This window comes from Schistocerca piceifrons, chromosome 6 (genome assembly GCF_021461385.2).
Source record: "Schistocerca piceifrons isolate TAMUIC-IGC-003096 chromosome 6, iqSchPice1.1, whole genome shotgun sequence".
NCBI classification, from domain to species: domain Eukaryota; kingdom Metazoa; phylum Arthropoda; class Insecta; order Orthoptera; family Acrididae; genus Schistocerca; species Schistocerca piceifrons.
Window position 1 is genome coordinate 2,103,722 of NC_060143.1, and position 26,483 is coordinate 2,130,204.

The 26,483-nt window shown below is 41.0% G+C and overlaps 1 protein-coding gene across 2 annotated transcripts in view; it reads right to left on the reverse strand.

The window, feature by feature from the left end:
• Positions 1-26,483, reverse strand: part of LOC124803034 (probable phospholipid-transporting ATPase IIB) — a 189,156-nt gene that overhangs the window by 20,924 nt on the left and 141,749 nt on the right. For both annotated transcript variants that reach the window (XM_047264146.1, XM_047264147.1), the window contains 3 exons: positions 15,169-15,409; positions 14,910-15,076; positions 691-894 (listed from right to left, as the gene is read on the reverse strand). In XM_047264146.1, coding sequence (XP_047120102.1) covers positions 691-894; positions 14,910-15,076; positions 15,169-15,409 — 612 coding nt within the window. The remainder of the gene's footprint in view (positions 1-690; positions 895-14,909; positions 15,077-15,168; positions 15,410-26,483) is intronic.

Below are 26,483 nucleotides of genomic sequence, written 5' to 3' on the forward strand. Positions count from 1 at the left end.
GACCCCCTCCGTCTCATAAGCGCTGCTCATGCATGATTGTTTACATCTTTGGGCAGGTTTAGTGACATCTCTCTGAAAAGTCAAAGGGACTGTGTCTGTGATACAATATCCATGGTCAACGCCTATCTTCAGGAGTTCTGGGAAACGAGGTGATGTGTGTAATTCCCAAATACTTTGAAATTTCACTTGCCCTGAAGATGACAAACAGCAAACTTGTCCAAACATTCCGTCAAGACACTGTTGTTACTTGGCACATAACCCATAATTTCATCCATAGTAATTGCTTAGAAGTCCATCAGTCTCATAAAGCTGCAGACAGGTCATCAGACTTACACTGCAGCAGCTAGTTCATGCTATACAAAACACACTGAAATACAAATTTCTCATACAACTAATTTATTTCTGTCCACATAGCTTGTAATATTTTAATCAGTGATAAAATCATTAATGAACTTTGTGTTTGGTGGTGAACCCTCCACAGTTAGCTGAAAGGGTTACTTTTGAGGCTTTTCTGCAAGGGCAGTAATTTAGGCCTGTCTACCAGTTTGACAGTATACTCATAATGGAAAAACCAGTACTTGGGAAGCTAATTAATGAGGACCATGTCAAAATATAGAATTCTTAGATATGTATATAATGAGATGGTATGCACTAAAATGGAAAGCACTACAAAATAATTCTTGTACATACCAAAAGAATCCTTCATAACAATAAGCGACAGGATATAGAGACCCAGGCTGAAGAACTCTGCTAGTACCATAATGTAATGCCATGTCCTGATAGTTAATGCAACCATAATCAGTTCAGTAAGGATTAATGCTGTAAAACTTATGGCAACAATATGAATAAACTCATCTTCAAACAGTATAAGGGCCCCATACATTATAACACCACCTGAAAAGGAAATTCATTGTTTACAAAACAAATATAAAAAATTAACACAGAAGACATTAGTTAGAGTCACAAAATTAAACAATGCTGTTGAATGTAATAAAGCGTAGTTATTTTTTGGCTCCCGCTAGATACTGTATTGTCAAATTGGTCTAAACTGCAAGGAATGAAAGCTACTCTCAATGGCTTTATTAAAAACTTATTTGGGTTGAGTAGCTGACAATTTTCTTTTAATTTATTTGCCAAGAGTAGATGTCCTTGTCTACACTTCAGCCAAGTTGATAGTGTTGATAATTTTCCCCGCCTGGTTGTAAAATATAAGTTCTACGTCAACAAACTGCACAAATATAACCATACAACTGTCAGTTGTTACCACTGCACTAACTGCTGTTGCAAACCAGTATATAATATGAACAGCATTATCTGTATCCCACCCCAGAAACTTCCAATGATATTTGCGGTTTAGTTTAAATTTTGGTATTGTATGCATCCTTATGACGAGTTACTATGAAATATATTCAAGTGTATGTTAGCTGTATACAAAGGTTAGTTTCGGTTTTAAATTTTGTTTGTTAGCATTTCACTATCCCTCTTTGTCTTTTTAAAAAACACAATCTTATGACTATCTACACAGCTGAAATTAGTAATGACACCAGTTATGTGACCTGGGGCTGAAAAGATATAATAAATGAGGTCTAACCAGTTGATACGTTTGTGTGTTGAGAGCAACTGAAAACAACAACTTTTTGGTGGGATGAGCAAATATGGCCAGAGTGCTTTAGGTAAATAAAATAGCGTTTTTGAAATCAGGCTTCCAACATGGATGTGTGGATGGATGGAGAGGGTTTTAAGGGCACACGACGGCAAGGTCTTCAGCGCCCGCTCAGTAACAGATTGAGATGGGTGTCAAGAAAAGACGCGGAACAATAAGATTAAACAGAACGTAAGACACAGGAAACAAGCTTGGAAAACTATGTGCCTACCCACACCGAAGCGTGGGACGAAGCATGCCGCCAGCAGTAAAACATGGACAACTCAGGAAAAAAGTGGTATCAGATGGTAGTGGCTGGCTGACTGCAAGGACAAGGGGAGGAGCCAGTCACTGTGCAATACACTAAAACCTCCAGCCTAAATGTTTAGGCCAGAGTCCAGACACATCACAAAACTTCAAAACCCTAGACACACACATCTCATCATTAGCTAAAACACAGGGCAGATCCCCATCAACTTGTGCTTCTGCCCTTGCATCACGGTATAAAATGCAGTCCGTCAAAATGTGCTGGAGAGAGATGTGCACACCACAAGCATCACAAATCGGGGGATCCTCCCGCCCTAATAGAAAGCTATGTGTGAGACGACAGTGCCCAATCTGAAAACGCGTAAGGGTCACTTCTTCCCGCCTGAGCACCCAGCAGGAGGTACGCCACAGCCGAGTTGTTGACTTCACCAACTGCAGTTTATTGGTCATCACCGCCAGCCGTTCTTCCTCCCACAACTCCATGCACTTCTTGTGGAGTGCAGAAATGACAGACTGCAAGGGAATAGGACACTGGACCACATCCTGCTCTCTGCAGGCCTCCTTGGCAGCCCGATCGGCCTCTTCATTGCCCCATATTCCTACATGACCAGGCACCCAGCAGAAGGGCACCTCCTTACCCCGCCGTTGGAGCCTGTACAGTTGGTCATATATCAGCTGGACCATCTCCTCAGTTGGGTACAGATTCTGCAATGATTGTAAGGCACTAAGAGAATCGAAGCAGAGGAGACATTGATTGCCCTGAACACGATTCATCCGCTCCAGTGCCTTCAGGATCGCGTGGAGCTCCGCTGCGAAAACGGTATATTCATCAGGTAGGCGAATCCGGGTAACATGATCAGGGAACACCACAGAACAGCCAAGGAAATTCTCCTGTTGAGTGCATTGCAAGTTTTGATTTATGGCTGTGAGGCATTGACTTTGAAAAAGAAAACCCGTCAAAAGTTGATGGCTGCACCTAGGGAATTACTACGAGCGACAGGAAAGCAAACAAACATATGAGGGAACAATTTGGAGTTGAAGACTTAATTATGGATTGCTAGGAAATTAGGTTGAGGTAGGCTAAACATTTAGCCAACCAAACAGATGCTAAATGGTAGAAAGCAGTTGTTTGTGAAATTACGAGACACATAAGAAAAGCTTGTTTCTATTGGAAGATGGACAGTTAATATTAAGGAACAGAGAGGAGAAATACAGAAGACTATCATTGAAGATTGCAACGCAAGGAAAAGTCTAGAGATGGCTTTCATCCAGAAATGGATGTTAATGACTGGTAATGACAATCCAAGAATAGGTATTGGTCATTGGAAAAAAGAAGCAAGAAATCCATTAACAAGTTGGGAGAACGTGAAAAATGGGGTGAGTGGATTAGGACTTGCACTCTACGGGTTCCATATAATAATAATAACACGAAGAAGAGTTTCATATGGTTTAATGGCCTGGTGAAAGTCTTTCTATAGGATGGCAGCTCATGTGTCCATAATTTACCACAGTTACCCATCCGGGGAAAGCTACAGTTTAACATGGAATCCAAACCACATGTTCTTTCTGGCAACTCCTCACATTGGTGAGTGGTGAAGGGCAGGTTAAAATGACAATCAAAAAATGCATGCTCTGAATGAAATTTGATCCCACGACCTCTCAGTGTCCAGGCATGTGCTTTACAATCACACCCAATATATGTATAGACAACTCATCTACAGGTTTTGATGAGTGAGTTTGTGCATATCAAAATATATGACGAAATGTTTGAACCTTTTATTATGGTATGTTAATAATTCTTACTTTTGAATAATCTAGTTAACAATCAAATGAAACACAATTTTTGTGTCATACACAATTTGTTTTTATTCTTTGCAAGTCTCTCTTTCAGTGGCCTGAAATATGTACATATTTTTGTTTGTACTATTTAGTTTACGTTTTGCGATGATTTATATGTAGGTTATAAACTGTTATGGCAGGTTGCTTTTCTAGGATGTATTAACTCTATAATATAGTATGTTCTACTTACAGGTTTCGTGGATGTTGTTCTGCATGTTGTGTTTTTGTTCCTTTTTGGGGTTGTTCTTGTTCTAATAGTTGCCAATTGAAATTTTATTTTTCAGTCTTCATATCACTAGAAACAGAACACTTGTTCTGATGTTATGTTCTGGTTGGTGTTGCCAACTGTTGAATGTTACTGCCAACAACTGAATGCAGTTTCGTGATATCTGTGGTGTGTGTGTGTGTGTGTGTGTGTGTGTGTGTGTGTGTGTGTGTGTGTGTGTGTGTGTGAGAGAGAGAGAGAGAGAGAGAGAGAGAGAGAGAGAGAGAGAGAGAGAGAGAGTTGGGTGGGTGGGGGGTGGGGGGGTGAATGAGGATATGTATTTGTTTCAGTGTGGCTGCATGTGAAATGATTTTTATCTTATCATTTCCTTTTTTAAGTGTGGCAGCATCTCTGTATTGATGTGTGTTCACTCATTTATCTCATATTTGTTTTCACCGATGGTTTTCTGGATGTGGTAGTTTTCGTACATTTGGATAAGGTATTTGTTGTAGTTGTTTATTCTGATTATTCTCAAATCTTCCACGTTTGTAGAATGGTGGTTATGGCATTTTAAGTGCTCTGCAAATGTGGAATTATTTGTTTCATTCTTTTAATGGCTGATATGTTCTTTGTACTGTGTTTTAAAATAACTGCATATCCTGCCTACATATATTGTGCCGGCTGGAGTGGCCGTGCAGTTCTAGGCGTTACAGTCTGGAACCGAGCAACCGCTACGGTCGCAGGTTCGAATCCTGCCTTGGGCATAGATGTATGATGTCCTTAGGTTAATTAGGTTTAATTAGTTCTAAGTTCTAGGCGACTGATGACCTCAGAAGTTAAGTCGCATAGTGCTCAGAGCCATTTTGAGCCATATATTGCATCACAACTTTGGCATTCAAGTTTGTATATTCCTGATCCATGGAATTTATCCCTCTTGATTGCTGGTTGGCTCAAGTTTGATTACAGGCTTTGCACAGTTTTATATGCTATTTGGAAGCCCCATTTCTTTAGTATGTTTGCCATTGTGTGTGTTAATTTGTATAAATCATGGTGTACCATCTGCTTCTTTTCTGTGTGCCGTTGTCATTGTGCATGTTTGTGAGCTTATGGCTTGTGAATGTCTTTTCATTCTGGAGATGTTGGAAGTGTTGCATTTGTTTTGTATCTGGGTTTTCGTTTTTTGACTGAGTCTGTGTACTACATGTGTGTCTTGCACAACGCTTCTAGCTATTTGTATGATCGTACTCATTTCTTTTTCACAGTTTCTCTTGTTGAGCAGAACCCTGTTTTTTTCACAGTTTCTCTTGTTGAGCAGAACCCTGTTTATTGTATATAACATATGTGTTAGTGCGCAAACTTCTTGTTATGGGGACAATTAGATATGGAATGTATAATTGTGTCTGTGACCAGTGATTTTCTGAAAATGTTAAGTGAATGTTTGCCTTTTACTTTTATTACTGTCATGCCAAGAAAAATTATTTTGTCTTCTTTTTCAAATGTGAATTTTATGTATGGTGTGCTTTGTTGATATTAAAATGGAGTTCATATATTTTTTTCCATTTGGGACATCTATCAGACAATTAATGTCATCCACGTATGTTTTCCAGTATCTCATTTTGTAAATGACTGAGAAAAATGTTGGCTACAGTTCCTGATGTTGGAGATCCCTTAAGCAGCACATCACTTTGCAGGTAATATTCATTCTCAAACTGTAAGTATTTTTGTTCAGTTATCAGTCTGAGCAAACTTGTTGTTTCCCTTACTGCTTCTGGAACAAGGTTGCTGTGGGATGCGAGATTTTGTTCTATGACTTCTATTGTTCCTGTGGTAGGGATGGAAGTACACATGTTGCCTATGTTGAATGAAATCGGTGATGCTGTGTGTTTTACCTTTATTTCTGGCTGTGTTCTATTAGGTTTTGTTCTGTTGTTTTCTACTTTATAGTGTTTTGTGATTAATTTTTGGAGATGTTTGGCCATGTGGTATGTTGGTGCTGCCCTGAAATTAACAACTGCTCTTAATTGATTCTTCTGTGTTTTGTAGTATTTCTGTCTATCAGTGAATGCATGTTCTATGTTTTCCAGGTTCAGGTTTGCCTGAAATCGTGTACTTGGGTCCGATTTCAGATTCTGTATGGTATTGTCATTTATGTATTCCTTGGTTATTGTGATGTAATGTTCTTTGTCTATAAGTACTGGTACATTACCCTTGTCTGCTCTAATTATTACACGGTGGCTCCTTCTGTCTGATTTTTCTTATTATGTGTGTATTTCGCTATGCTCTTGTCGGTCCAGTGTTTATGTCACAATTATTTTGTTATTCTTCAGATGTAAGGATGTGTTCAGTTTCTACTATGAGATTTTCTATATATTGGTTGTTTAATCTGCTGTTGGTGCAATGTTTCAACCCTGTTTCTAAGGGCATATTTTAACTAAACATTGGTGAAATATATGTTGGTGTTCTTGTGGTTCGCATCCCAAATGTAAATGTATGATTACGTCTTTCTTATTGATAGTTCCATTATTTTCTGTTTATGCCTATTTTGTAAATATTGCACTGTTGAGTACGTGTTGTATTCAGTTTTTTCTATGAGTACCAAAAGGACTGTGGTTTCTTAAGTGCTGCCAAATGTTATTGCCAACTATTGAGTGCATCTTTGTGATATCTGTGACCTGTCTGTGTGCACGCCTGCATGCACACTATTGTGTGTGTGTGTGTGTGTGTGTGTGTGTGTGTGTGTGTGTGTGTGTGTGTGTGTGTGTGTGCACGCGCGCGTGAGAGAGAGCATTTCTTTTGGTGCGATCAGGTATGAAGCCTGGAAAACAACATTATAAGAAGAAGAACAGCACCAACAATGGAACAAAAACACAACAGTAGAACAATGTCCACAAAACCTGTACTTTGAACTTTCAATTATTACTACATCAAAGAAAAGAAAACTGCTAGAACTGTTTTTACCCTATATATAAATTGTCCTAAAGTGCAAACAAAACAGTGCAAACATAACAGTATAAACAAAAATATGTACATATTCCAGGCCACTGAAGATGCCTTGTACAGAATAAGGGCACATGGCACAAAAATTGTTTCTCATTCAGTTGTAGTCCAAAAGCAAAAATTAGCAACGTACCGTAATATTATATGTAAGTGAGGACGACAGAACTCCAAAAGTTGAAGAGGTCTGTATCTTTTGACTGCATGCCTCGTTGTTGTTGTTGTTGTTGTTGTTGTGATCTTCAGTCCTGAGACTGGTTTGATGCAGCTCTCCATGCTACTCTATCCTGTGCAAGCTTCTTCATCTCCCAGTACCTACTGCAGCCTACATCCTTCTGAATCTGCTTAGTGTACTCATCTCTCGGTCTCCCTCTACGATTTTTACCCTCCACGCTGACCTCCAGTACTAAATTGGTGATCCCTTGACGCCTCAGAACATGTCCTACCAACCGATCCCTTCTTCTAGTCAAGTTGTGCCACAAATGCCTCTTCTCTCCAATTCTATTCAATACCTCCTCATTAGTTACGTGATCTACCCATCTAATCTTCAGCATTCTTCTGTAGCACCACATTTCGATAACTTCTATTCTCTTTTTGTCTAAACTATTTATCGTCCACGTTTCAATTCCATACATGGCTACACTCCATACATGGCTACACTCCATACACATACTTTCAGAAACGACTTCCTAACACTTAAATCAATACTCGATGTTAACAAATTTCTCTTCTTCAGAAATGCTTTCTTTGCCATTGCCAGTCTACATTTTATATCCTCTCTACTTCGACCATCATCAGTTATTTTGCTCCCCAAATAGCAAAACTCCTTTACTACTTTAAGTGTCTCATTTCCTAATCTAATTTCCTCAGCATCACCCAACTTAAATCGACTACATTCCATTATCCTTGTTTTGCTTTTGTTGATATTCATCTTATACCCTCCTTTCAAGACACTGTCCATTCCGTTCAACTGCTCTTCCAAGTCCTTTGCTGTCTCTGACACAATTACAATGTCATCGGCGAACCTCAAAGTTGTTATTTCTTCTCCATGGATTTTAATACCTACTCCGAATTTTTCTTTTGTTTCCTTCACTGCTTGCTCAATATACAGATTGAATAACATCGGGGATAGGCTACAACCCTGTCTCACTCCCTTCCCAATCACTGCTTCCCTTTCATGTCCCTCGACTCTTATAACTGCCATCTGGTTTCTGCACAAATTGTAAATAGCCTTTTGCTCCCCGTATTTTACCCCTGCCACCTTCAGAATTTGAAAGAGAGTATTCCAGTTAACATTGTCAAAAGCTTTCTCTAAGTCAACAAATGCTAGAAACGTAGGTTTGCCTTTCCTTAATCTAGCTTCTAAGGTAAGTCGTAGAGTCAGTATTGCCTCACGTGCTCCAATATTTCTACGGAATCCAAACTGATCTTCCCCGAGGACAGCTTCTACCAGTTTTTCCATTCATCTCTAAAGAATTCGCGTTAGTATTTTGCATCCGCGACTTATTAAACTGATTGTTCGGTAATTTTCACATCTGTCAGCACCTGCTTTCTTTGGAATTGGAATTATTATATTCTTCTTCAAATCTGAGGGTATTTCGCCTGTCTCATACATCTTGCTCACCAGATGGTAGAGTTTTGTCAGGACTGGCTGTCCCAAGGCCGTCAGTAGTTCTAATGGAATGTTGTCTACTCCTGGGGCCTTGTTTCGACTCAGGTCTTTCAGTGCTCTGTCAAACTCTTCACGCAGTATCGTATCTCCCATTTCATCTTCATCTACATCCTCTTCCATTTCCATAGTATTGTCCTCAAGTACATCACCCTTATATAGACCCTCTATATAATCCTTCCACCTTTCTGCTTTCCCTTCTTTGCTTAGAACTGGGTTTCCATCTGAGCTCTTGATATTCATACAAGTCGTTCTGTTTTCTCCAAAGGTCTCTTTAATTTTCCTGTAGGCAGTATCTATCTTACCCCTAGTGAGATAAGCCTCTACATCCTTACATTTGTCCTCTAGCCATCCCTGCTTAGCCATTTTGCACTTCCTGTCGATCTCATTTTTGAGATTTTTGTATTCCTTTTTGCCTGCTTCATTTACTGCATTTTTATATTATCTCCTTTCATCAATTAAATTCAATATATCTTCTGTTACCCAAGGATTTCTACTAGCCCTCGTCTTTTTACCTACTAGATCCTCTGCTGCCTTCACTACTTCATCTATCAAGGCTACCCATTCTTCTTCTACTATATTTCTTTCCCCCATTCCTGTCAATTGTTCCCTTATGCTCTCCCTGAAACTCTGTACAACCTTTGGTTTAGTCGGATTATCCAGGTCCCATCTCCTTAAATTCCCACCTTTTTGCAGTTTCTTCAGTTTTAATCTACAGTTCATAACCAATAGATTGTGGTCAGAGTCCACATCTGCCCCTGGAAATGTCTTACAATTTAAAACCTGGTTCCTAAATCTCTGCCTTACCATTATATAATCTATCTGAAACCTGTCAGTATCTCCAGGCTTCTTCCATGTGAACAACCTTTTTTTACGATTCATGAACCAAGTGTTGGCTATGGTTAAGTTGTGCTCTGTGCAAAATTCTATCAGGTGGCTTCCTCTTTCATTTCTTAGCGCCAATCCATATTCACCTACTATGTTTTCTTCTCTCCCTTTTCCTACTACTGAATTCCAGTCACCCATGACTATTAAATTTTCTCTCCCTTCACTATCTGAATAATTTCTTTTATTTCATCATACATTTCTTCAATTTCTTCATCATCTGCGGAGCTAGTTGGCATATAAACTTGTACTACTGTAGTAGGTGTGGGCTTCGTGTCTATCTTGGCCACAATAATGCGTTCACTATGATGTTTGTAGTAGCTTATCCGCACTCCTATTTTTTATTCATTGTTAAACCGACCCCTGCATTACCCCTATTTGATTTTGTATTTATAACCCTGTATTCGTCTGAACAAAAGTCTTGTTCCTCCTGCCAGCGAACTTCACTAATTCCCAATATATCTAACTTTAACCTATCAATTTCCCTTTTTAAATTTTCTAATCTACCTGCTCGATTAAGGGATCTGACATTCCACGTTCCGATCCGCAGAACGCCAGTTTTCTTTCTCCTGATAACGACGTCCTCCCGAGTAGTCCCTGCCCGGAGATCCGAGTGGGGGACTATTTTACCTCTGGAATATTTTACCCAAGAGGACGCCACCATCATTTAACCATACAGTAAGCCTGCATGCCCTCGGGAACAATTACAGCTGTAGTTTCCCCTTGCTTTCAGCCGTTCCCAGTAACAGCACAGCAAGGCCGTTTCGGTTAGTGTTACAAGGCCAGATCAGTCAATCATCCAGACTGTTGCCCCTGCAACTACTGAAAAGGCTGCTGCCCCTCTTCAGGAACCACACGTTTGTCTGGCCTCTCAACAGATACCCCTCCGTTGTGGTTGCACCTACGGTACGGCTATCTGTATCGCTGAGGCACGCAAGCCTCCCCACCAACGGCAAGGTCCATGCCTTAGAAACCTAAATTATTTATACCAAGAAGGTACTGTAGGCATTAATATTTGACACAAATCTAAACTTAATACTCCTACCTGTTACTAAGAAAAAGTGGTCTCGACAGTTGAGCACACGGGCTAACAGACAGACAATGAAGTGATCCTATAAGGAATCCATTTTTACCAAAAATGATATATGGCACAAAAGCAAGACTCAGCCTAAAAATGCTGCAATTAGAGGTGGGGCCAATTACAAGCTGCAAGTCCCCACTCATGAGGTTCTGACGTGAACTATGACTCATCTGCCTTTATTGGGAAGATGGTAATAAAATTTACAACTGCTGTGTAACAGAATGTGCTTTTAACAGCACTGACATCTTGGTGGTAGTCATACCAATGTACACTGCTAAGCAGATGTTAGATTACTAGATTAGATTTACAACATGAGTCATCTCGCATACGATTCCTTTGATACATAAAAGTCTTCGTAGTGGGACCATCTAGATAATTTATGTTATTTCTCTAAGAAACCCACAGATGGGAGTCTGCTCTGTGCGATGAGCCTTCTTTTTATTTCTGCCATCATCTATGCATATTTGTATGTCTCCTTCTGTTACTTTTATGTTGAGACTCTTCTAGCTATTTCTTTCCTCTCATCTACAGTCTTATTTGTAGTCCAGTTTTTCCCCATTTTTATTTCAGTCTGTGGAAAGTCAGCTGGTTACCATTTAATTTTGTGACCAAGGATCCTGAATAAATTCCTACATAAGTTCTGAATAGCCTTCTTTCCTTTCCTTCAATTGTTCCTTCTCTTTTCTTTGGTGAAGGTACAGTTGATTTCTAGGCCCAGTGTTTGTGTCTTCTCATCAACTGCTACTGTTGCTGCTGTGCAGTACACTTTCTTCTCTATGTTTAACTGACAACTAATTTTAAAACAGGTAAAATTACTGCATTTTAAAAAGTTTTAGTTTGAAACCCCAAATTCAACTTTACTCTGAAATAATTATTCTATGGCATTTCCCACATACCCAAGAACAAAAAACTCCAGAATTTCAATATGCTAAATACACATAAATGGATGAGCTGAAGCACTTTGCTGAACACATACATGATTAGTAACAGTTGGTGGTTTTGCAAAATGGTACCATTATTTTTAGAGTTGGAGTGTTTTAAAGAAACAATTTTCATCTTGTAGCGGAGATGCTGGGTTGCAGATAAGCACAACAAAAAGACTTTCACACTTAAGGCTTTCGGCCAATGGCCTTCGTCAACAATGGACACACACACACACGGAATTAGATTAGGAAATGAGACACACTTAAAGTAGTAAAGGAGTTTTGCGATTTTGGGAGCAAAATAACTGATGATGGTCGACGTAGAGAGGATATAAAATGTAGACTGGCAATGGCAAGGAAAGCGTTTCTGAAGAAGAGACATTTGTTAACATTGAATACAGATTTAAATGTCAGGAAGTCGTTTCTGAAAGTATTTGTATGGAGTGTAGCCATGTATGGAAGTGAAACGTGGACGATAAATAGTTTAGACAAACAGAGAATAGAAGCATTCAAAATGTGGTGCTACAGAAGAATGCTGAAGATTAGATGGGTAGATCACATAACTAATGAGGAGGTATTGAAAAGAATTGGGAAGAAGAGGAGTTTGTGGCACAACTTGACTAGAAGAAGGGATCAGTTGGTAGGACATGTTCTGAGACAACGAGGGATCACCAATTTAGTGGTTGGTTGGTTGGTTGTTTGGGGAAGGAGACCAGACAGCGTGGTCATCGGTCTCATCGAATGAGGGAAGGATGGGGAAGGAAGTCGGCCGTGCCCTTTCAGAGGACCCATCCCGGCATTTGCCTGGAGTGATTTAGGGAAATCACGGAAAACCTAAATCAGGATGGCCGGATGCGGGATTGAACCGTCGTCCTCCCGAATGCGAGTCCAGTGTCTAACCACTGCGCCACCTCGCTCGGTCCCAATTTAGTGTTGGAGGGCAGCGTGGAGGGTAAAAATCGAAGAGGGAGACCAAGAAATGAATACACCAAGCAGATTCAGAAGGATGTAGGCTGCAGTAGGTACTGGGAGATGAAGAAGCTTGCACAGGATAGAGTAGCATGGAGAGCTGCATCAAACCAGTCTCAGGACTGAAGACCACAACAACAACAACAACAACAACAATGTATATTTTGACGGGATTTGGGACATGGGGTCGAGCACTGACCTGCTGCAAAATGATCTTTACGTGTCTATTGCTGTATTGTGGCTGTTTGTGTTTCAGTGTTGGGCTCGAACGAATCAACTGCTTTTGATAATGATGTCCTCTGACTGTCTTTGTCCGTTTCAGTAGCTACGAAAACATTCTGTCCTCCACCACCATGTCGGTCTTCAACATCAAAATCACTGTTCTTAAGGCATTGAAAACATTCTCAGCATGTTCTTCCACTAAGAGTTCCCTCACCATTGGTCTTACCCAGCATTTTAAGAGCCACAGGTGCAGATGTTTTCATGTTAATGCAGGAAATTAAAACTTCCTGCAAATGGCGAGAAATGGGTATGTAAGTTGACATAGTTAATCGAGAATAACCTTATGATGCAATCACAAATGAACTAATATTTTTATGGCATTATGTTTACAGATGCCTAAGCTTCTTGTATTACACCTATGACCAATCACCAAAACTGCTACTGCCGGCTATTGCAAAATGGCAGAAGCAAAGTTGTAGACCCAATACTTCACCTCTGAAGGGATTACCTACAAACAAATCCAGGGTACAACAGCTATGGGCACCCGCACGGCACCATCCTATGCCAACCTATTAATCGGCCATCTAAAGGAATCCTTCCTAAAAACTCAGAAGCCTAAACCCCTCAGATTCATTGATAACATCTTTGCTATCTGGATGAAAGGTAAAGACAACCTATCCACATTCCTCCAGAACCTCAACAATTTCTCTCCCATTTGCTTCACCTGGTCCTACTCAAGCCAACAAGCCACATTTCTAGATGTTGACCTCCACCTTGAAGATGGTTACATCACTACCTCCGTCCATATCAAACCTACCAACCACCAGCAATACCTCCACTTCAACAGTTGCCACCTATTCCACACCAAGAAGACACTTCCGTACAGCTTAGCCACCTGTGGTCATCACATCTGCAGTGAACCCTTCAGTGACCGTAATTGTCCTCCCACCCTTGCACAAAAACAAATCTCCCATGCCTTATCTTTCCAGTCTCCCACCACCTCCCGAAGTCCCACATTCTGGCCACAGATGAGCATTCCCCTCGTAACTCAGTACCACCCAGGACTGGAGCTACTGAATTACATTCTCCACCAGGGTCTTGATTTCCTTTCGTCGTGCCGTAATTAAGAAATGTCCTGCCAACTATCCCCCCCTCCCGCACACACAGTTGTATTCCACGGTCCACCGAACCTACACAATGTACTCGTCCATCCTGACACAAATCCTGCTCCCAGTCCCTTACCTCAAGACTCATACCCCTGTAATAGACCTAATTGCAAGACCTGTCCCATACATTCTCCCACCACCACCTACTCCAGTCTGGTCACTGACATCACCTATCCCATCAAAGGCAGGGCTACCTGTGAAACCAGCCAAATAGTCTACTAGCTAAGCTGCAACCACTGTGCTGCATTCTATGTAGGCATGACAACCAACATGCTGTCTGTCAAGATGAATGGCCACCGACAAACTGTGGCCGAGAAACAAGTGGACCACCCTGTTGCTGAACACGATGCCAAACATGATATCCTTCATTTCAATGACTGCTTCACAGCCTGTGCCATATGGATCCTTCCCACCAACACCAGCTTTTCCGAACTGTGCAGGTGGGAACTTTCCCTGCAATACATCCTACGTTCCCGTAACCCTCCTAGCCTCAGCCTTTACTAGTCGCTGTCCTCACCCATCCAGACCCTTCCCTGCTCCCATTCCAGCACTACACAGCCGTCATTCCACCACCACATCCAGTCTTTTTTTTATTTATTTCTCTCTATTTCTCTTCTTTTTCCACTACATCCCCCCCCCCCCACCTTCCCCTGCTCGCCGCCTAACCTGCAGCACTACACTATCCGCCATCCCCACCATACTACCCCTCCCCCTCCTTACCTCAACCCAGTCACCACTCCCATGATGCACTGATGCTGCCACTTGCAGTGTGGTTTCAGTTGCCTGAGACTGCAGACGTGTGTGTGAGTTGCATTTGTGTGTATGTGTGTGTGTGTGTGTGTGTTTTGATGAAGGCCATTGGCTGAAAGCTTTAAGTGTGAAAGTCTTTTTGTTGTGCCTATCTGCGACTCAGCATCTCCATTATACCGTGAGTAGCAGCTTTCCTTCTCATAATATTGTTACATTCCATCCTGAATTTTCCACTGTTTAATATTCATCTTGTTAATTATTGCATCAATACCATAAACATATTGTAACTACTCTTACCTTGGTATATACTGATGAGTACCCACATGAAAAATGTTTTATATGACAGAGAACGTCCTTTGCTCAATTCTTTATATAGCTCTGGATACGTGAGAGCTATTTTACTTGAAACATCTTTATCCAAGACCAGTGAAAACACAGGAAACATTGTATACAATGTAGCATACCTAGAAATGATGAAAATACATTTCACTGATACCTGCCACAATAACATTCATTCATTATGTAGTAACAAATAATTTGTGTCAAATCATCTTACCCCACCATCAAGAACCCCTGATAGAGTGGTACCGATGAGAAGTAGAAAACTGATGAGAAAACAGCCTGCATGGTGGATATAATCAGACCACGATGAATGACAAACTGACTTAGTGCCGCAGATCGCTTGTACGAACGACGTCCATGGACAAGTAAGAGACGTGCTAAGTGCTGGAACTGTGGTATTGAAAAATCAGCTGCCAATGATGCCTGAAGACCTTCCTGTCCTTGAATACCTATTCCTGCAAGTAAAGAAATATTTTTTTCCAATTAAAACAGTCAGACAGTAATACATGTTTTCCATTTCTTGGCAGGGCAAATATTTAACATACAGCTGAACAAACGATGCTTCGGTATGCATTAATTTCATCTGACATAAAACAACTAACAGTACAGCAATGAGATACCATTTAGAGACAAATATTGGAAATAAAGTAAAACTTAGTGATATGTAAAACATGTACGAGTGTAAGCTAAGGGTGTGTGTCCTGTATTATCTTGAGCAAGTAAGGAAAACTGCCTAAGACTCATCCTCAGCCGCACTGCTAGGAATGAACTGAGTAAAGGAGTTAGATTCATATCACACCAGAAATATTTTGACTTAGTTGCATTCTTGAAGGAGAGCCACTGACCATCAATATTATGCTTCTTTTACAGTCTGAACACTTTTTCTTGGGTGCACTTAACCAGGAGTGGAGGGAGCAAGGTCCACCTAACATTTAAATTCTCACAGAATGAGAAGCAGTGTAAAGGGAGCAGACTGCAGCATCCTTTGTGCTCTGCAACAAGTATTCACTCTCACTGTAGAAAATGACTTTTACCAGGAACTGTTTCATTACTCTTTCTAGCACCAACAGCTCAAATACAACCAAGCAAAACAAAATATGGCATTCAACTACAGTGCAGCTGCACACAGTAATGTTTAGTCATTGAGACAGAGAGCAGCCAGTGCACCAGACACTACTAGTTCTATGTTTTCAGACTATTACCCCTTCATAAATAGAAAGCTGAGTGTTACGAAATAGTTTACGTATTGTACATTATTGCTAGTAATTTGTATGTGCATGTAAGCACCTCACCCCTACATCAGTGACTCACACTAGAACTACTTTCATGCATATCTAAACTAGAAAACAGTGCAAACCAAATTTCATGTCTTGTAAATTTATGGAAATGACAATACTGTGTGCTGTGAGAAAAGATGAATTCACCAGGAATTTGCTACCTATAGTAATGGTTTTAGGAATGCAACAAAAAGGGCCAGTACTTATTACCAAGTACATTCATGTGGTAATTTTAATATACAAGTTACATTTTGAACACTTTTTTTAAAACTAAATTTGAGCATCTGGTTAAACTCAATATGCTGACTAAATTTTGGACATTGCTGTAGTAAGTAAGTAAAAGTCTTATCATCCAAAATTGATGGCTGTGGCACTCAAAGAGACATGGCATATTAATAATATGCTGTCCAATACTCATAAAAAGGGGGAATACGGAATCTTTGGCAGCAAAGCTCAGGCTATTGGCAGTTTGCCTGGCTTTAACAAAAGACGGTACATACACCATGTTGAATTTTTTTCCAAATTATAACACAAAAGATTTGCAGTGAAATTTTAGGTCACACTGACTGATGTGACTTATAAACAGAATCAGGTCGCACCTGAAGAAGGCAACGAGTTACGTGGGCGAAATATTGTGCCAGAGCAACACAAACATCTGGCAGTAGACCCAATTATTCCACATGTCAAGATCTCGCCGGGAAAGCCTGAAGAATTACATGAGAATAAAATGACTTTACCTGAAAACTGGAATTGGGTTTGAAAACAAATCACAATACAATCATCTTCATAACAGACAATCTTATAATGTTCAACTACAATAACAAGATTAGTGGACATTTTAATACGCTGCCTTTTTATGGTTATGTACCTCAGGCAGTAAAAACAGAACCCTTAGATTGACAAAAAAAAAGTGACTATGTCTGCCTGCCGGTCTGGCTGTTAAAGATTCCAATTTCTCACTAACCAGTGAGGTATCAAATTGCACTATATGTCACATATTATGGTCTACAGTCCATCGGCGGCGTTCAAAATTTGAGCTTCTAATTCAATGCATATTAATCATAGCTAACACTTGGTTCAAGAATCATAAAAGAAGGTTGTACACATGGAAGAATCCTGCAGATACTAGAAGGTATCAGATAGATTATATAATGGTAAGACAGAGATTTAGCGACCAGGTTTTAAATTGTAAGACATTTCCAGGGGCAGATGTGGACTCTGACCACAATCTATTGGTTATGAACTGTAGATTAAAACTGAAGAAACTGCAAAAAGGTGGGAATTTAAGGAGATGGGACCTGGATAAACTGACTAAACCAAAGGTTGTACAGAGTTTCAGGGAGAGCATAAGGGAACAATTGTCATGAATGGGGGAAAGAAATACAGTAGAAGAAGAATGGGTAGCTCTGAGGGATGAAGTAGTGAAGGCAGCAGACGATCAAGTAGGTAAAAAGACGACGGCTAGTAGAAATCCTTGGGTAACAGAAGAAATATTGAATTTAACTGATGAAAGGAGAAAATATAAAAATGCAGTAAATGAAGCAGGCAAAAAGGAATACAAACGTCTCAAAAATGAGATCGACAGGAAGTGCAAAATGGCTAAGCAGGGATGGCTAGATGACAAATGTAAGGCTGTAGAGGCTTATCTCACTAGGGGTAAGATAGATACTGCCTACAGGAAAATTAAAGAGACCTTTGGAGAAAAGAGAGCCACTTGCATGAATATCAAGAGCTCAGATGGAAACCCAGTTCTAAGCAAAGAAGGGAAAGCAGAAAGGTGGAAGGAGTATATAGAGTGTCTATACAAGGGCGATGTACTTGAGGACAATATTATTGAAATGGAAGAGGATGTAGATGAAGATGACATGGGAGATATGATACTGCGTGCAGAGTTTGACAGAGCACTGAAAGACCTGAGTCGAAACAAGGCCCCGGGAGTGGACAACATTCTATTAGAACTACTGACGGCCTTGGTAGAGCCAGCCCTGACAAAACCATGTGGTGATCAAGATGTGTGAGACAGGCAAACTATCCTGAGACTTCAAGAAGAATATAAAAATTCCAATCCCAAAGAAAGTAGGTGAGGACAGATGTGAAAATTACCAAACTATCAGTTTAATAAGTCACAGCTGCAAAATACTAACTCGAATTCTTTACAGATGAGTGGAAAAACTGGTAGAAGCCGAACTCGGCGAAGATCAGTTTGGATTCTGAAGAAATATTGGAACATGTGAGGCAATACTGACCCTACGACTTATCTTAGAAGAAAGATTAAGGAAAGGCAAACATACGTTTCTAGCATTTGTAGACTTCGAAAAAGCTTTTGATAATGTGGACTGGAATACTCTCTTTCAAATTCTAACGGTGGCAGGGGTAAAATACGGGGAGCAAAAGGCTATTTACAATTTGTACAGTAACCAGATGGCAGTTATAAGAGTCGAGGGACATGAAACGGAAGCAGTGATTGGGAAGGGAGTGACACAGGGTTGTAGCCTCTCCCCGGTGTTATTCAATCTGTATATTGAGCAAGCAGTGAAGGAAACAAAAGAAAAATTCGGAGTAGGTATTAAAATCCATGGAGAAGAAATGAAAACTTTGAGGTTCGCCAATGACATTGTAATTGTATCAGAGACAGCAAAGGACTTGGAAGAGCAGTTGAACGGAATGGGCAGTGTCATGAAAGGAGGATGTAAGATGAACATCAACAAAAGCAAAACGAGGATAATGGAATGTAGTCGAATTAAGTCGGGTGATGCTGAGGCAATTCGATGAAGAAATGAGACACTTAAAGTAGTTTTGCTATTTGGGGAGCAAAATAACTGATGATGGTCGAAGTAGAGAGGATATAATATGTAGACTGGCAATGGCAAGGAAAGTGTTTCTGAAGAAGAGAAATTTGTTAACATCGAGTATAGATTGAAGGGTCAGGAAGTCGTTTCTGAAAGTATTTGTATGGAGTGTAGCCATGTATGGCAGTGAAACATGGACGATAAATAGTTTGGACAAGAAGAGAATAGAAGCTTCCGAAATGTGGTGCTACAGAAGAATGCTGAAGATTAGATGGGTAGATCACATAACTAATGAGGAGGTATTCAAAAGAATTGGGAAGCAGAGGAGTTTGTGGCACAACTTGACAAGAAGAAGGGACCGGTTGGTAGGACATGTTCTGAGGCATCAAGGGATCAAAAATTTAGCATTGGAGGGCAGCGTGGTAGGTAAAAATCGTAGAGGGAGACCAAGAGATGAATACACTAAGCAGATTCAGAAGGATGTAGGTTGCAGTAAGTACTGGGAGAGGAAGAAGCTTGCACAGTATAGAGTAGCATGGAGAGCTGCATCAAACCAGTCTCAGGACTGAAGACCACAACAACAACAACAACAACAACAAGAACAAAAATTCAATGCAATCAAATGATACAAACAAATATGCAACATATTTTGGTGCTCGGAAAATCTCTCATCAAAACATATATACGAACTATGTTATACGTATCAGGCTTGGTGGTCTAGTGGTAAAGCGCTTGCCTGTAAAGCCAGAGGTTGTGGGATTGAACCTCGGTCTCACCACAGATTTTTCAGTCATTGTTTTAACCTAGCTTTCACCTTTCAATGATACGAGGAGTTGCCAGGAACATCATCATCATCATCTACTTACATAAGTTTGTACTGAATGCTCAGAGGCCGAGTCCTACTTGCACTTATCTCGCTTTTAATTTGTACATGGTTTTAATTAATCACATGGAAGAAGATACGAGGGAGGATTGGAAAGTAACACACAATAATTTTTTCCCCCTGGTACTGCAGCTGGAATGTTGAAATTCCACAACAATGTACTTTGAAGTTTGCATTAGAGGTGGTATTTTGTTTTCATGTGCAGCTGTAGCAAGATAGGCCAAAACTAAAAAAATGCATGCATGTTATTGTCATCAACTTGTGAAGAGCAGCGAAATGCAGTTCCGTATTTGTGAGCCAAAGAGCATAAACTGAGTGAAGTTCACAGGGAAGTATGAGGGGAGTATGAGAATGACTGTATGGACCATAGCAATGCCTCCAGGAGGTGTACATTCTTCCAAGAGAGCCGAGTGAACCTTTGTGATTTGTCACACTACATCTACATCATACTCTACAAGCCACCTAATGGTGTGTGGCAGAGGGTATCTTAGGTACAACTATCTGATCCCTCAAATCCTCTTCCACTCGTGAACAGTGGGTGGGAAGAATGGTTGTCGGTAAGCCTCTGTGTTGGCTCTAATTTCTCGAATTTTCTCCTCGTGGTCAATATGTGAGATGTATGTGGGGGGAAGTAATATGTTGTCTGACTCTGCCTGAAAAGTGCTGTCCTCAAATTTCGGTAGTAAATTTCTCTGTGATGCACAACGTCTCACTTGTAACGTCTGCCACTGGAGTTTGTTTAGCATCTCAGTTACACTCTCTCACCACCGAAACAATCCCTAGATGAAATGCGCCTCTTCATTGGATCTTCTCTATCTCTTCTATCAGTCCTACCTGATAGGGATCCCAGATAGGTGAACAATACTCAAGAATCGGGCGAACAAGCACCTTATAAGCCACTTCTTTCGTGGATGAGTTACATTTCCTTACGATTCTTTCGATGGATCTGAGTCTCATGTCTGCTTTTCCCACTCTCTGTTTTATATAGTCATTCAACTTCAGGTTGCTCTGAATAGTTACACCTAGATATTTTACAGCAGACGTTGTCTCCAGCTGTTTGTCATCAATAGTGTAGCTGTACAGTAGTGGATTTCTTTTCCTATGAATGCGCAATATTTTACATTCATTTACTTTCAGGTCAACTGCCGCAGTCTGCACCATTCATCAATTCTCTGCAGGTCGTTCTGCAGATTCTTACTATCTTCTGGCACTGCATCATCTGTGAATAGCCTTAAAGAGCATCCGACACTTTCTACTAGATCATTTATATATATTGTGAACAGCAACGGTCCTCTCACACTTCCCTGTGGTACTCCGGATATTACGTTTACATCTGTCGATTTAGTTCCGTTAAGAGTGACGTGTTGAGTTCTATCTGCAAGAAAGTCTTGAATCCAATAGCAGGTCTGCTCATTGATTTTTATAGAGAAGCTGTTCATTTTCCAAGCACGTCATAATTCTTGAGCATAAGACATGTTCCATAATTCTACAACAGACTGACATCAATGATATAGGTATATAATTGTGTCTTATGGCCTTTCTTGAAAACTGGAATGACCTGCACTTTTTTCCAGTTAGGTACCTTTTGTTGCTCAAGGGATCTAAGATAAATTACTGCTAGAAGGGGAGCAAGCTCTTCCGCATAATCTTTATAGAATGTTATAGGTATCTTATCTGGTCCTGAAGCCTTTCCACTACTAAGCAATTGCAGCTGTATCTGCCATTTCGGCGTTTGCACACGGTTGAAAGAAGGGACAGTGTTACGATCTTCCATGGTGAAACAACTCGGAAGATCAAATTCAGCACTTCGGGCTTCTCTCTGTTATCTTCTGTTTCGGTGTTGTCGTGGTCACTGAGAGAAAGAATAGATGATTTTGACCTGCTTACTGATTTTACATACAACCAAAATCTCTGAGTTTTTACTCAGGTCGGTTGACAACGTCTTACTTTCAAAATCATTGAACGCTTCTCTCATTGGTCTCCTTACACTCATTTTCGCTTTGTTCAGCTTTTGTTTGTCAGCTAGGTTTTTACTTCTCTTGAATCTGTGATGAAGTTCTCTTTGTTTACGTAGAGCTTTTCTAACATGTCTATTAAACTGGAGTGGATCTTTCCCATACCTTAAAACCTTACTCGGAACTGTAGTGCCCCCAGAATTTTACGAAAGTCTGGAGACATGTGTGTTCCAGCCATTTCGAATATGCATTATTTTAAAGCAGGGCATAAGGATGAGCATGGGATACTGCACCCATTTATTGTTTGTGCAGGCGAAACTGGAAGGGGGATAATTCGTCGGCACTGGCAAGTGTTCAGTGCGACCTGCCAAGAATAATCAAATACGGCCCAGAAGCTCTGTGACCGGCTGCAAAGAGTAATGTAGCTTTGTATTGTTGAAAAACAAATGGAGATACTTGAGATAGCGACTGTTTGTTAGACGTTGAATTGCTGTTGAGAGTACGTGGACTGGACGTGGATAGTCAGCCATGATAAAAGCTTATGTTTTAATTGTGTTCAAAAATGTGTAATTAACTGATTCTGGGTGCCCGATAATGTATGGGCTTACGTTATAAAGATTAGTAATTTTTTTTGTACAAAGTGGAAATAAATATGTTCTGGTGCACTGAATGATATTCCCAGAGTAGCGTGTTTTTTAAATAAGGAGAGAGAGAGAGAGAGAGAGAGAGAGAGAGAGAGAGAGAGAGAGAGAGAAAATTTCCCCTTCCTAGCAGTGAAATCTTCGGATGAGCGTCCGGTGCTAGTAGAAGACATCGGCGCTGCAAGAAAGCAGAACCAACATTCTTCAACAAGTAAGTCCACAAAAATGCTTAACATTACACCGGCCCACCCCAGGACATACTTGTCTAGGGCATATTGAACGATACATTAGAGTTTTTTCCATTTGTTCTCCACATCTTTGTCCTCATCACCAAATATTTGATGCTGACTGCCGAGATATTCTGAAATTTGTATCCTGTCACACTTGCTGGGCAAATATATCTTCCTACCTTTCTTAACATTCCTTGTAGGACCCGTTGCCATAGATGCTGTCACAACCTTATGATCACTGATACCTTCCTCTACATTAACTGATTTGATAAGTTCATGTCTGTTTGTTGCCAAGAGGTCTAAGATGTTACCTTCATGCATTGGTTCCAGCTCACGGTAATTTTCAGACAAGACATCCAGAACAATGCCACATGATTCCCTGCCCCTGGCGCCAGTTTTGATGGCGTAACACTCCCAATCTATACCTGGCAAGTTGAAGTAACCCCCTATTACAACAGCATAATCGGGCGGCCAGTAACTGCTGCAACCCCCAGAATGTCTGAGCCACTGGCAGAGTAATTTTGAATGACCAGCATGTGCAACTATGAACTTTATCATAACAGTTCAACATTTTCTATGGCATAGTGTACAATTCTGTTCAGGCCACGTTGAAATTTCGTGAAGGTAGTGCTCGTGGGGTAACTAAGAACCTCACAACCACAAGGGTCAGCGAATGACGTCAAGCTTGGATCACTTAACACTTTACTTCGCAAAAGGGCATGACTTTGTGAAGGAATCATGACTGGTGATGAATCATGGGCATAACACTACACACCTGAAAGAAAGCAGGCCTCTATGGAGTGGAAATATGCTGGCTGCCCAGTATGAAGAAAAATTCAAAGTTACTCGTGCTAAGAAAGTGCTTGTGCTGTCTGGAATATGCATGGTGCATTACTGGGAGACTCTGCTGAACACAGGACCATTATGAATGCTGCAGCCTACATCAGAACTTTGGGTAAGTTGTGTAGCGTCCTTCCTCACAAATGTCACAACATTAATGCTGATGGTCTCAAACTTCTTCATGACAATACTCGCCCCATGTGGTTGCTCTTGTTCGTGAGAAAATCGCCAAATTTGGGTAAGAGGTGCTCCAGCATACACCATATAGTCCAGACCACGCACTGTCAGATTTTCATCTGATTGGTCCCTTGAATAAGCTCTTGGCCGGGATCTCACAAATTTTAGTCTGAATTACAATTATCAGCTCCAATACATTTTCACAATCACACAGAATTCTATTTACTATCAGATTATGCTACAGTCACTTGCTTGTACAGTGGCACACTAGTAAAAGGAAGCATAGCACATAAAACAAGAGTCCACTGTGTTTGTCCGTTGTACACATTCTGGCAAATGAACTGAACATACAGCACTGGTATCCATGTTAGAGTATTAGTGATAACTCTTACCTTGTTGGTACAATAGCATCAGGAAGAGTACATGCTATTGTGTACACTGTGTGTACTATTTAAGAGAGATCAATGGAAAATCCAGGATGGAATAAACCACACCACACAGAAGAGGCAGATGGAATAACCTACCACACAGAAGAGGCACTGAGCAGGGGGGGAGAGGGGGGGAGCGGGGGGAGGGGGGGGGTTGGCGGCGGCGGCGCACACACACACACACACACACACACACACACACACACACACACACACACACTGAAAGGAGACTGTTAGTTCAATGCTGTTCAAAGTTATGAACAAAGTCATTTTTCAGATATAGAAAGCGCACACACACACACACACACACACACACACACACACACACACACACACACACACACACAGAGCCCCTGTCAATTCGAGTTGCCAAGGCCTGACTGTGCTGAGCAGCAATCTCAGCCGAGTGAGTAATGGGGATACAGATGATGATGATGATGACGATGTAGTGGTGCCTATGAGAGTGCCGGCTGTGGTGGTGACAAGATGGTAAGCTGCTAGGTGCAGAATAGGGAGGCTGTGCTGAGGGGGGAGGGGGGGGGGAGGAGGATAGAGAGAAGCGAGAAGCAGAGAAGGAGTAAGGACTTGCAGTTGTGCTGAGATGGTTGGTTGGTTGTTTGGGGAAGGAGACCAGACCGTGAGGTCATCGGTCTCATCGGATTAGGGAAGGATGGGGAAGAAAGACGGCCGTGCCCTTGCAAAGGAACCATCCCGACATTTGCCTGGAGCAATTTAGGGAAATCATGGAAAACCTAAATCAGGATGGCCGGACGCGGGATTGAACCGTCGTCCTCCCGAATGCGAGTCCAGTGTGCTAACCACTGCGCCACCTCGCTCGGTGCTGAGATGGTCAGAAGGTGTGTGGGACTGGAGTGGGGGCAATGAAGGGGACTTTATCAGGAGAGGCAGGAGATTATGGGAACAGAGGATATGTTGCAGGGAGAGTTCCCACCTGCATAATTTCAATTACCTTTCACTGTGCCTTGAAATGAGAAGTATCCTCACCACCCTTACCAGAATGGTGTTCCACCGTACACCCAACCTACATAATATCCTTGTTGCCCCTAGCCCCTACTCCACCCCTGTTCCCCATGACCCATGGCTCATTTTACAGAAACAGACTTACATGCAAGATCTGTCCCTCTCATTACCATCTAACTCCAGTTGTATCATAAGCATCTATGACCTCATCAAAGCCATGGCAGGTGAAAGCAGCCATGTGATCTACCAACTTAGCTGCAACAACTACATGGCATTCTATGTGGACATGACAACTAACAAGCTGTCTGATTGTATAAAAGGCCACCACCAAACTGTGGTCAAGAGGCAGCAGCCAAGCATACTGCTCAACACTGCGTGCTTGACATCAATGGATGCGTCACAGCCTCTGCCAACTGGTTTCTTTCCATCAACAATTTTGCTGAACTGTACAGGTGGAAACTCTTTCAACATGGTATCCTTCTTTGGCTTAACAACATGGCCTCAACCTTCACTATAGCCCCCATCACCTAGGATGGTGCTTCCGTGCATAGAGGTGGAGCGGAAAGGAAGCATAGGGGGTTATGAGAACTGCGCATGCGCAGCAGCAGAGCGCAGGCAAATTAAGTCCACGTTGCCAAACTGTGTTGGTGCGGATAACAGTCAGGCTCATTTGCCTACTGTACATTGTATTATATGCTCAAATATATGACGAGAATAGCATATATTAAAACCAATTTCGATCAGTTGTCATAAAATAAATATTAATTTAAGTCTTGATGACATTGCATCCACTGCTCTACAGATTTACCTGATGAGACATCGGGAGGTGAGAACAGATGACACAGCTCTGTGAAGACGTGAAGTACAATTTTTCTCAAAATGACACTTGTCTAATGACAAGGTCATTGAAACTGCTTGCAATAATTAAAATTTATCGCAATCTGAACTGCATTATAAGTAAAAATTTAATACACAACAAAATTAACTTGAAGCACAAACCAGAATCGTTATATTTGCTTGACAACTGCTTCTACTCAATAGAATTTTTAAAAATGTGTAAGGTGTGTGTGTGTGTGTGTGTGTGTGTGTGTGTGTGTGTGTGTGTGTGTGTGTGTGTGTGTGAGAGAGAGAGAGAGAGAGAGAGAGAGAGAGAGAGAGAGAGAGAGAGAGAGAGAGAGAGAGACTATTGTTAAGTGTAACCACTGTGTGTAAAAATGAATTAGTGGTAGAAAATACTGATATAAAAAATTATTGTTAAAATTGTCAGTAAGTTGTCATGTTTGTCGCTGTTAATGGGAATTATGAGTGTAAACTAACAGGTTTGATAT